This window comes from Bicyclus anynana, chromosome 18 (genome assembly GCF_947172395.1).
Source record: "Bicyclus anynana chromosome 18, ilBicAnyn1.1, whole genome shotgun sequence".
Taxonomy (NCBI): domain Eukaryota; kingdom Metazoa; phylum Arthropoda; class Insecta; order Lepidoptera; family Nymphalidae; genus Bicyclus; species Bicyclus anynana.
Window position 1 is genome coordinate 2,259,759 of NC_069100.1, and position 12,680 is coordinate 2,272,438.

General features: G+C 39.1%; 1 protein-coding gene across 11 annotated transcripts in view; it reads right to left on the minus strand.

The window, feature by feature from the left end:
- LOC112058090 (serine/threonine-protein kinase MARK2) overlaps positions 1-12,680 on the minus strand; it is a 219,049-nt gene that overhangs the window by 44,613 nt on the left and 161,756 nt on the right. For all 11 annotated transcript variants that reach the window (XM_052886767.1, XM_052886764.1, XM_052886763.1 and 8 more), the window contains 7 exons: positions 5,728-5,827; positions 5,050-5,198; positions 3,918-4,025; positions 3,408-3,530; positions 2,670-2,805; positions 1,614-1,749; positions 583-767 (listed from right to left, as the gene is read on the minus strand). In XM_052886767.1, coding sequence (XP_052742727.1) covers positions 583-767; positions 1,614-1,749; positions 2,670-2,805; positions 3,408-3,530; positions 3,918-4,025; positions 5,050-5,198; positions 5,728-5,827 — 937 coding nt within the window. The remainder of the gene's footprint in view (positions 1-582; positions 768-1,613; positions 1,750-2,669; positions 2,806-3,407; positions 3,531-3,917; positions 4,026-5,049; positions 5,199-5,727; positions 5,828-12,680) is intronic.

Genomic DNA, 12,680 nt, shown 5'->3' on the forward strand with positions numbered 1-12,680 from the left:
AAAATGTAGGTATAATACTGAAGTGACGAATATCTTAGCATTCAATGGCTTCACCGAGCAGGTGCCGGGTACTTCGCGTGGTAGAGAGAAAAACTCCGAGCAGAGTCCTGGACTTGTGACTACAGGATTTAGGGTTAAGGATATCCTTGACGATCGATCAACACTCCCCTCCTCCGCTCGTGTTGTTCGCCGCCAAATTTGGTAAGATCCTATTAAAGCAGCTTTGGGTACTCGTTCTAATATAGAACTAGCTGCACTTCTAAAGAGGCCAAGGTCTTCAAGGAAGTTATAGAGAGATTTAGCTGGTAATCCTCTCGCACCTACTTCAACGGCGTACAGACTAACTACATACCCATTTTTAGTTAGTTCGGAATGTTAGTCTCTCACGGCACAGTAAGCTCAACAAGCACGCTTAGTTTGTTTGCAAAAAAAGGAAAATATCTGATCTAGATCTTAAAACAGCGTCATCCTTTGGGATTTTATAATGTTTTTCATATGTATCCATCGACAAAGTCCAATCAGGTGCAGAATCTAGGATTGAACAGGGGTTTAGCCATGTTCTGGCAGTGTCTCCGTACTCACCTATCCGTTTGTGGTCCTTGAAGTCCTGCTGTGGTTCGACGTACGGCCGCAGCTCGTCGTCCTCATAGCCCGTGTTCATCCACTTGTCGCGCATGATGCTCTCGAGGGAGGCCCGCTTCGCCGGGTTCAGCACGAGGAACTTTTTGAGTAGATTCTCGCAATCCGTTGACATGTAGAAAGGTATTCTGGAATCAATTAAAAGCTAACGTTATTAATATTCTAATATTCGGAAAAGAAAAAACTTTAAGCTACCAAAAACTATACGTGTGTATTATTTTACAGGAATATTTCCTTGCGGAATAAGAGCTCCCGGGCGTGTGATCCATTTTCTTTACCACGAAGCGATAGAGGCTTAAATCACGCAGCTTTATAGTCCGCTCTGACAGAGGATGTGGGATGCCTGCCTCCGATTCCGGAGGGTGTGGGTTCGAATCCGGTCATGCACCTCCAACTTTTCAGTTGTGTGCATTTTTCAAGAAATTAAATATCACATGTCTCAAACGGTGAAGGAAAAACATCGTGAGGAAACCTGCAAACCAGAGAATTTTCTTAATTCTCTGCGTCTGTGAAGTCTGCCAATCCGCATTGGGCCTGCGTGGTGGACTATTGGCCTAACCCCTCTTATTTTGAGAGGAGACTCGAACTCAGCAGTGAGCCGAATATGGGATGATGATGATGATGATGATGAATTACACTTGCGCAGGGGTATTACACGAGGACCAGAGACGTAGCTCCCCCCTATCAATGATACTGAGCCTACAGACTACATTACATCATCAAAAACAAAAATTAGTAAAATGTAAATCACACAATCTCAATTAGTCTGGTGCTTCTTGGGGAAAAAAAACTGCAAAAAGTCAAAAATTTCATTTTTCCTCTTGGTCACTTCTTGTTCTACATAGGTCAAGTCACTGTCATATTTATTTTAAGCGAGCTTTTTTGTTTGTAAGAAATCTTTACCCTTAATTTGGGCCCCCCCTCTTGATACGGGGCCCCTACAAGGCACGCTACCCCACCGTCGCGGACTGTACCTGTACTTCCCCCGCAGCACTCGCTCCCGCAGCTCGCGCAGCGTGGAGCCGTCGAAGGGCAGCGAGCCCGACACGAGTGTGTACAGGATCACGCCCAGCGACCACACGTCCACTTCGGGGCCGTCGTACTTCTTGCCTGCAATATGAGACACATTGACATAAAGTGACCATTATCAGAAGAACCCCAGAAGAACCAAAGCCACTGACATAGCTCAGCGAGTCGCGAAGCTGAAGTGGCAAAGGGCAGGGCATGTAGTTCGAAGAGTCGATGGATGTTTGGGTCCCAAAGTGCTGAAATGACGACGTCCATCGGCTGTTGATGAGGATGATGACCATTATCAGATTATTTTAACGGCCCACTATAAGGCCAGTCGTACCTCCTCACAGGAGAGGAGATATGATCTCAGATATTGATGATAATAAACACGAATAACAATTTAAACTTCCCAGCTCTGAGAGAAGAGTTATGGAGTTATTTACTGACTTATTAATTGAATGAAAAGGTCTTCACGCACGTTAGACTTAGGAAGTTGGAGAATGAGTTACGAAAAGTGTAATCGGACGAGGCTTTTAAAATGTGTGCTGCTATCTACAGGCATAGTAAATCAGTGTTTATTATTGTAAATTACCAACAGCAAACGCTTGGCAGTCCCGCATGGGGCAAGTCACAGAAACCGACACCGATAGCGAGAAATCGCAGTCCGCGTGGGATGCCAGGATTTACGACATCCCGGACAACCCATAGGTCAAAAGGCCTCAATCCCGAAATAGCTTGAAAGAACAAGACCGGGTGAGAATGTTCCTCCACGACTACCTGATCTTATCGGCAGGAGACGATCTGGCTGGCGAATAGATGGCATTATCAGGGAACTTGAACATATAAGGCTAGTCCTCCCTCTTTAGAGGAGATAACTTATGGGTGATACTGTAGAATTCCTTAACAACCTCTATTTGATGACAATGGTTTACGTGCTCACGGCACGGGAGTCTTCCCAGCTCTGGGAGAGGAGACGTGGAGCTCACATACGCGGCTCCAATGAGGGAAGGCGGGCGTACCTTGGAACAGCTCTGGCGCGGCGTAGGGCGGCGAGCCGCAGAAGGTGTCGAGCTTGGCGCCCGGCGTGAACTCGTTCGAGAACCCGAAGTCCGCGATCTTTATGTTCATCTCGCCATCGAGCAGCAGGTTTTCCGCCTGGAGTGCATACATTCACTGGATAAATGTAAATCGTTAACAAAAAATTAAAAAACATATTATTAAGAGCCATATTAATATGCGTCCTTAGTGTTTTACTCGCGTATTAAAATCTTCAAACATGTAGCCTTTGTTAGATAGTCTATGGTACTCCTGTGAGTCTAGCTACCTTATATACAAAAACAATTTTGCTGCTAGGAGTAACACTAATGTCCACTGCTTTTTTATTAAATTAATCCCTCTTATTAAGGGAGCAGCCCCAAAAGCCCCTAGCTGCATCACTGCAATTTGTATGAAAATTCCAAGTGACGACATATCGAGAATGCGCTATTCGATCGCGAACGAAACCATATCCTAAAGTAACCCCAAGTACTAAAGCGAGGCGCTTCGTGTACGAACCTCGGATTGCATCGAATCCTTTGGCTCAGGCGCAAAAACCGACAACGGTCAGTAGTCCAGCGAGGTTGAGGTTGCACGAAGCGAAGTGAAATTTGTGTAGGCCATCATCATGTGTTGTGTTGTGTATCGTATTCGATTAACTTCGCGAGTAGCGTATTGGTGGGTGTCCATTTTGTCTAAGTGCGAGCGGAGTCTGAGCTCACCTTGAGATCCCTGTGTATGATCCTCTTCTGATGGCAGTACTGCACTGCGGACACTATTTGCCTGAACTTGGCGCGCGCCTCCTTCTCCTTCATGCGCCCGTGTAGCACCAAGTAGTCGAACACCTGGAAATGATACAAATTAATATTAAATAAAATCGTAAAGTGATATATTTTTTAAAGAATGGTTGCCATATCTTTTAAATATGACCAATATTCCAATTCCCCTCAAAACTAGTCGGAAAAGACTACGGGTCAAACCCCAACAACTAAAAATAATACTTTCAAAAGGAAATTAAAAAAGTATTTTTAGACTACAAAATTTTTTGGAATGTTTATTTCTTCTCAGTCTGTCTGCCTTTTGTCATTGTCATTTCAATGTTTTTATTAACTTTTTCTCCTTTTCTGGGTTTACCAGCAACATATTTGCAACAGCGTAAGTGGTCTCCTCTTCTATTAGATAAGGGATAAGGGGTCTAACCCTCAAGACTACGTAGCATGAATGATACTTACTTCGCCACCAGACGCGTACTCCATCACGAGGTACAGTGTTTTTTCTGTTTCGATAACTTGGAACAGTTTCACAATGTTGGGGTGATCGAGCATTTTCATTATCCGCACCTGAAAACAAATATCAAATACATTATAATAAACCATTTTATAAAATAAAATATACATAAATTATATATTGTTATAGGTAATAGTAACTTGTAATCTTATCGTTTACTGTTTGTTGACCCAAATAAAAATTTAAAAAAAAAAAAAAATAGTCACAGAATGTAGATTTTTTTTTTTTTTATTCTTGACAAGTTAGCCCTTGACTACAATCTCACCTATGGTAAGTGATGATGCAGTCTAAGATGGAAGCGGACTAACTTGTTAGGAGGAGGATGAAAATCCACACTCCTTTGGTTTCTACACGACATCGTACCGGAACGCTAAATCGCTTGGCGGTACGTCTTTGCCGGTAGGGTGGTAACTAGCCACGGCCGAAGCCGCCCACCAGCCAAAATTTAAGATTTAAGACATACAAGGTTCCGCTAGGTGCAGGCAGCTCGAGATTGTTTTAAAGACATTATAGGTCTTAGACTTAGTCCAACAGTGGACGTCCAGTATTTATTGTGTTACTATAGTCATTATCGTGATCAGCCAATAAAAGTCATCCATTGCTGGATATGGCCTTTTGTAAGGACTTTCATACACCATGGTTTTATGCTACTTGCTTTTGCAACCTGTTTTTATATCATCGGTCTACCTAGTGGGTCAACCAATACTCTCTGGTGCGGGGTCGCTGTTCGAGCACCTTGAGAATTCAACCTCCACCAGCACATGGACTATGAGCCCAACCAATTACCACTTCAGCTCTGGGACTCGTTGAGCTACATATCACGCAGAGATACTCCTCAATTACAGTACATGTTTGCATCTATAAGGCAAGATTAGCGCACCACTAAGTTAAGATCGTCATCAAGGGCTAACTTGTCATTGTTTAGAAAAACAAAGTTACCGCTCTGAAGAGTTTCTGCAGAAAGCTCATTGCCGATGGGCACGTTCTTCGCAAGCTTCACCTTTGCAACTTGCCCTTCCCGATAGTCTTCGGCAGTTTGTATTTGCTGGAAGCGATTAATACCTATATCATAGTTACCTCTCTGAACAGTTTCTGCAGGGAGCTGGGGTTCAGCTGCGTCTTGTCTATGATCTTGATGGCCACCTCTTTGCCGGTGGGCACATGCTTCGCCAGCTTCACCTTCGCGAAGTTGCCCTTGCCGATGGTCTTCAGCAGCTTGTACTTGCCTGCAACCCCACATACAAACGAACTTAGCATATCTATTGATTTATACTCTTAATGACTTCGTAGTTGGATCAGTGGTTAGCCTATGTGCCTTCGGATCACGAGGCTCTGGGTCTAGTCGTGAGAAGCTATTCATGCCTCGGAGATCACGTCAGACCCGGTAATAATCATTAATTCTACTAATATAAACGCGAAAGTTTGTATGGATGTTTGTCATTCTTTAACGCCGCTACTATAGAAGCGTTTTGGCTGAGATTAGGATTTTACTTTGGATTAACAAATACTTTTCATTTCAGAAAAATCCATGGTTCCAGCGGCATTTGTGAAACAGAATTCCATGCGGACGCAGTCAAGGGCGTCCGCTAGTACATGTATAAGCCGACGAATCTGTCCCTCGGTGGAGATTTCCCACAGGAGACCGAAAAGCACGTGAAGCCGTGAGTCCCTGTCATTATCATTGACATAGGCCTACGAATCTGTTACTGAGACTATCGTGGAGATTTCCCCTGGAGATATACAAGGAGCACTGACCGATATGCGGCTCCTCGGAGGCCCTGGAGCGCGACGAGACCCTGGCGCTGCCGCCCGACGAGCCGCCGCCGCCCGCGCCCGCCGAGTTCTCTGACGCGCTCTGGAACACAACACACATACTTTAAACAACAGCACGAATACATCATCATCAACATTAACAGCAGATGGACGTCCTCTGCTGGACATTGGTCTCTTGCATGGACTTCCAAACAAAACGGTCTCGAGCCGCGAGTATCCAGCGGCTCCCTGCAACACGCTTGTTGTCCTCGGTCCACCTAGTGGGCGGTCCAACACTGCATTCCAGGGTCGCCACCGTGGGACCCCAATGGCCTGCCCATTGCCACTTCAACTTCGCGACTCGCTGAGCTACGTCAGTGACTTTGGTTCTTTTGCGGATCTCCTCATTTCTGATTCGATCACGCAGAGAAACCCAGAGCCCGCTAAGTGACTTTGAGCTTTTGAATAATACAAATCCCGCAAAATTTTAAACCCTCATTTCTAATTTGTTTGGTGGTAAACAGTGCAGATAGAGTATGGTTTAAGTATAGGTTGTTTTGTACACTTAAAGATCATGAAAATTTTTATAAAAAATAACTTTAACTAAAAAATAACTTTAACTAAAAAGCAAAAAATAACTTCCTACCTATGTGCTACCTTCTGATCAGTTCGAAGGCGGTGCCAAGCCAATGATGTTTTAATTAAACACGTTTTAACTACAAAATTTCTGGGGTTCTTTCAGAAACAGCTTTAATTAAAATACGACACTGGCTTGGCACCGCCTTCAAACTGATCAGAAGGTAGCACATAGGTAGGATGTTATTTTTTGCTTTTTAGTTAAAGTTATTTTTTGACTTGGAAGTCGGTTAAATTTTTTTTATTAAAATTTTTATTTTTTTATTTTTAGTGTTAGCATACCTACTGCGTGTGTACAGTCACAACCTATCTAAGTGGAAAGTTCTTATCAATACAAAATTATCAAGTCCAAACACAAGGTAGCTACTGTGAGCCGTCGAGGAGTTCTCTTCACTGTCCCTCGTCTTCATCATCAGACCCTTAATACAGTCACAATCCATCTAGGTGGAAAGTTCTCATCAACACAAATTTATCAAGTCCAAACACAAGGTAGCTACTGTGAACCGTAGAGGAGTTCTCTTCACTGTCCCTCGTCTTCATCACCAGACCCTTAATACATACACAATCCATGTAGGTGGAAAGTTCTCATCAATACAAATTTATGAAGTCCAAACACGAGGTAGCTACTGTGAACCGTCGAGGAGTTCTCTTCACTGTTCCTCGTCTTCATCACCAGACTCTTAATACAGTCACAACCCATATAGGTGGAAAGTACTCATCAATACAAATTAATCAAGCCCAAACAAAAGGTGACTGCTGTAAATCGTTGACGAGTTCCATCGTCTGTGTTTCGGCTCCATCATCAGACCAACTCCAAACCTTCATAAAGTTGTAGTGGTTTAAAATACCTTATGGAAACACTAACAAACGCACTAGCCGTCTCTACAACTTTCGAAAGTTCCCCTCAATTTCTCCAGGATGCCATCATCAGATCCTGACATGAAAAAAATGGGACCACCCTGGAAGTAAACCCTTCAAAACAAAAAAAGAATTTTCAAAATCGGTCCATAATTGACGGAATTATCGCTGGACATACATAATAAAAAAAAAAATAAAAAAAATAAAAAAAAAAAAAAACATACATACAGCCGAACGTAGAACCTCCTCCTTTTTGGAAGTCGGTTAAAAATCAAATCTGTTTTTATTAATTTAATGGCATTTATGTTTTTTTACCTACATTTTTAGCCTATCACCCAGACTATACTTTTATCCCGATACACTCATAATAAGCGGACTTGTTAATAAGCTATTGGTATATTTTTTTAGCTTTTTGATTTTAAAATGTGTATCTGTTTAAAATGTGCATACATAAATACAATATATAATGATTTATTTATTTTGCTATCATCCGCGAAAATTCGGCGAACCCATGCGACAACGTCACCCAGGTCCGACAAAATACTCTCAAGTATTTATAAAATACTCTCAAGTTGAGTCTATTTTGTCGGACCTGGGTGACGTTGTCGCATGGGTTCGCCGAATTTTCGCGGATGATAGCAAAATAAATAAATAATTATATATTGTATTTATGTATGCACATTTTAAACAGATACACATTTTAAAATCAAAAAGCTAAGCTAGGTTCGCCGAATTTTCGCGGATGATAGCAAAATAAATAAATCATTATATAATCATGATGAACTTCCGCAAAGTAACGCCTGCTTCTATCCAATAAATACAATACACATTTTAGAAATTTTCCATATAGCAATAGAAAAATTTATAGTTGACCTGCCAGTTCAGCAGAAAAATTAAAAAATAAACAAAACAGTGTGAATGTACCTTTAACAAGATTAAAGATTCAGGAGATATCTCGAGGAGGGTCGTCAGCCTCGAGCTTACTTTATCTCTTATAGAAAAAATGAAAATCCCCTTCCCTTTGTATATTTATTGGAAATTATTTTCGAGCAAATGGAAAATTCCGTATCTATCATATAGGTATTTTGCTGGCAAATTCTTAGTGAAATGTTAGTACAATATGGGTTGGGCTCGTCCGACATTCTTTAGTTTGATTGGCTTTAAAAATTTCTAAGCATAATGCATAACTTTAACGGTACAATGTCGTGTAGAAACCGAAAGATAGAATAAAAAAAAACTTTGTCAAGGTTTTCAAGAAAGAAAAAGTATAAAAAAATCTTTTTAATAAAAAAAAATATCCGACTTCACTTTTGAACCGACTTTATTGACTAAGTCGGCCAATTAACTAACTAAAGGATTGATAAGAATAGAAAAAACAATTATAACGTGACGAAGTTGTTGCAACAGTGATGGTATAAAATAAGAGGGATTTTAAAAGAGTAAGTTCTTTCTTAGGCAGCGTGAACACCGTCACGCTACTAGTCGCGTATCTGTGCAATAATGTTTTGAGTTGTAATTATTGATCATGAATTGTTTAGTGTGGGAGTGGAGAACATGTCGGACAGGGGAGGCGAGTGTTGATGCATTATGAAAGGATACTTTAAACCTACACCCAAGGTCACAAGTCCTGTGTTTCCTCTCCCACAAAATGATGGCACAATCACTGTCGATGCTACCCGTCGCTTTATACAAGGGAAATATGCACGGATCTTAGCAAATAAAAGGACATGTTGTCTGCCAACATCTTGTACGTATGTATACTCATCGCCGTCTTAACTTACCGTGGGGCCCTTGGGCACACTAGAATTTCCCTTTTGGAAAATAAAAGTTAATTAGTTATACTAACATTTATTTACTAAGTGTGGCCATTTATTATAGGTAATCAAATACAGTATTAGATCTATAATATGTCATTGATATGATCTGATAACGCTGCTGTTTTTTTTAACTACGATTATGATAACGGCTTATTTTGGGATTTATGTTGAGCAAAATCTTCTATTAGGTATATGTTTAAAATCAATATTTTGAAGAACATTTTATATTGTCAGTCCTTCGGGGCCCCCAGAGAATGGCGGCTCTGGACACGGCCCCGTGTGCCCTTATGGTAAAGTCGGTATTGTGTATACTAGTAGCATACCGCGTGCAGCCTCTCGATAGCTTTAGTCCGTCGCCTCCTCCACAGCTTGGACAGGAAGACGGGCGCCAGGAGCGGCAGCACCCGGTGGCGCATCGTTTGGGGATTTATTTTGACAGTCCGCCGCGTCACACTTGACACTGACACTCGACTAGCTTGACACTAGTCACGTTTGACGAATTAGTAGTGAAAAAATGTTTTGTAGGCTAGTTTTTATTGATATTTTTATGTAATTCATGTAAAGCAAAATACCATTGATTGATCGGTTTACGGATTGTTTATAAAGTGGAATTATTAGGTTAACTTATATTATATTATGTACTAGTATTAATAATATTAATAACTTGGAGTCTGGTAAAATTGCGTTTTTGCCGTGCCGTCATGTTTTTTCAGTCTTGTTTTTATTACATCAGATCTTGATTAAACTATATTACACTATTACATCTGCGGTCTTCTTTGGTCTGAATAGTTGCTGATATAATTTTTTCTTTACGTTTTTTGTAACAAATTTCTCAAAAAATACATGTTATATTAAATTTCAATAAAAGATTAATATTTGAACCTATCTATAAAACTGTTAATATTTTATACATAAAAAGCAAAGGACATTCTATATTTCATTTGAATTTGTCATCTTTTTTGTGGGAGCTGTTTTCTATATAAAAACATTGAGATAAGAAAATAAATACTACTATGAATGAACATATTTCGCTTCAATCTTTTCGGCCTTTAATTCCCCAAATGTCCGAAAGTCATTAAGTTATCTTTTTATTTATATAGATAATTAATTAACTAATTAATCTGTAATCAAAGAGACATCAATCTAAAAAGCACAGCGGGTCCCTTTTATTTAACAAAAGTTAGCACAGTAAAGTGGGAAGCTTCTAATTAAATCCTCGTAATTCTAAAGAAGTTGGTCGGTATTCGGTAGTTAATTAGACTGTTACAGTTAAACCGGGACTTACTAATTAATTTGCAATTAAAACCCTTTTAAAAAAAGTATAAGTTTTCATAAATTAGTATTTGATGTCGTAAAAACCGTTAGAAAGCAATCACGCGATCCACTTCATATTAAATGATCACCACTTTTAATTGTTCTGCTGGAGAAGCCTTGCCATCAAATAAAGAAATTATTAAAATAATACATATTGCAAATGTTTAAATCACATCACAAAACATCCGAAAATAATGTTGAAATCACAAATAATGTCATTTATGTTATTTATTACTGAATTAGCTCATAATTTAAATAATAAATGACACGCAAGTTATCACAGAACACAGATACAACGTTCAGCCCAGATGTTAACTTGATAAACTTTAACTCCAATCATCCGAGCGCCCGTACTAATGACACGTAACCCGATCATACTGGCGAACCTGCTCACGACGTCACGATTATCGCGCTAAGAACAACAATGCTCACACAATCCTCGTGTTCTGAGATAGCAATATCTAAATGGGTAATTCTATAACTGTATACATGTAAGTGTAACTGATATTTGTGAAAAACTTACAGATAAAGTAAAGTAAGTAACTTAAAACAGTAAACAAATGAACATTCGTTGTTTATATAGTCGCTCTGGTGTCGATTTTAAAACAAAAGTTAAACTATGTTAATGTACCTACATAATTTGCATTTTTTTTTTAATAAATTTAAATATACTTAAACAATACACATCACTATCTAGCGCCAAAGTAAGCATACAGAGTAGCTTGTGTTATGGGCGCTAAGATAGTTGATGAGCTAAGAGAGTCGAACCCATAATTTGCATTGTAAGTATGAACATTAAAAAAAAACCATAGATAAATTAGTAACATTTATTTCTCTTGAAAAGAATTCAGTACATTTAATTATATCATACTAGACGCCGTACTAATGACATGTCACAGATATACGATTGCTTAATGGGGCCATGAGATAAGAAACAAATGACATGGTCAATATTCTGTAATTGTTGTTTGAACTTAACAAATAAACCCAGTTATTTGCATGCGCTGATAGTTCTAAAATCGAATACAAATTCGTTGTATATCAATTTGGTTGGTTTGTTTAACGAGAGATTTATTTATATTCGTGTATTAACTCTACACGGTTAAATATTTAATTATTTAATTAGTTGTGGAAACCAAGTTAAGTTTTTATAAATATTAATAATTATTAGTAATACAAATATATATAAGTGTATTAATAATATTAATCAAACATAATGCCATGATAAATAAAACATAACCTATGTTCATCAAGGTTAATGTAGAATTCTACTTTTTTTTAATTCGTCCCGTAATTTTCAGAACCTATTCAATGCAAATAAACAAACAATCAAATAAATTATAATATTAGTACCTATAGGTAAAACATTTCAGTACAATGAAATCAATTAGATAATTCATTTATAGCAAAAGTTCGTAAAGAACACGTAACAGTCCAATACGGCGTCCAATGGCAACTAGGATCGATACAGTTTTATAAATACACCGGAGTCACCGGACCCCATTAACGTCATACAAGGCGTGGAAACGTCACATCCGTTAAATATTTTATCGATTGAGTGACCCTTTTGAGATGGTCATATCAAAAATTACTTAACAAAATTTCTAAAACGGCTCTTCTACTTACTAGTCGAGTAGGCCTTTGATATTAGACTTATTTATGTACTTCACTATCAGATGCTAAGGATCTTAACCGACGATTTAACGTGCTCTCTGAGCCACGGTGATTTAAGTAGTACAAACATCCAAACAAACTTTCGCGTATATAATATTAGTAGGATCGAAAACTATAAAGTGATATTATTCACTATCTGATGTTAATATTATTATTAAAGCATGAACGCATTTCTAAGATGTGTTCTCTTTCATAGCGTTGGGACGAAAGAAACGGGACAGGGACAATTTTGCCATTGGTCGACATTTTGTCTATTTCATTTTACGAGACGTTGATCGCATCTTACCCCACAAGACTTCCGATTTAATCGTGCTCTTTACATTACAAATAGGTCAAAAATCTCTGGCGTGTCAAAATTAAGTGTAAGCTAAGCCTATTCCTAATTAAGGGATTTAAATTTGAACAACGTAAAGACTCGTGGTATTTATTAAACCTCGACTTTCCAACTCCAGAAAGATCTTTTATGGATGAAACAAAACGCCAATATTGCCTTATAACAATTACGTATTAACTTATTTCATAAGATAATCCTTTACTAACAAACGTCGCGCCGTTTCATCCGCGTGGTTCCTTTAGGTTCCCCGGTCCCGTTAGAATACAGGGATATTAGGCCTATTGCCTTCTTCGATAAATGGGCTATCTAACACTGAAAGAATT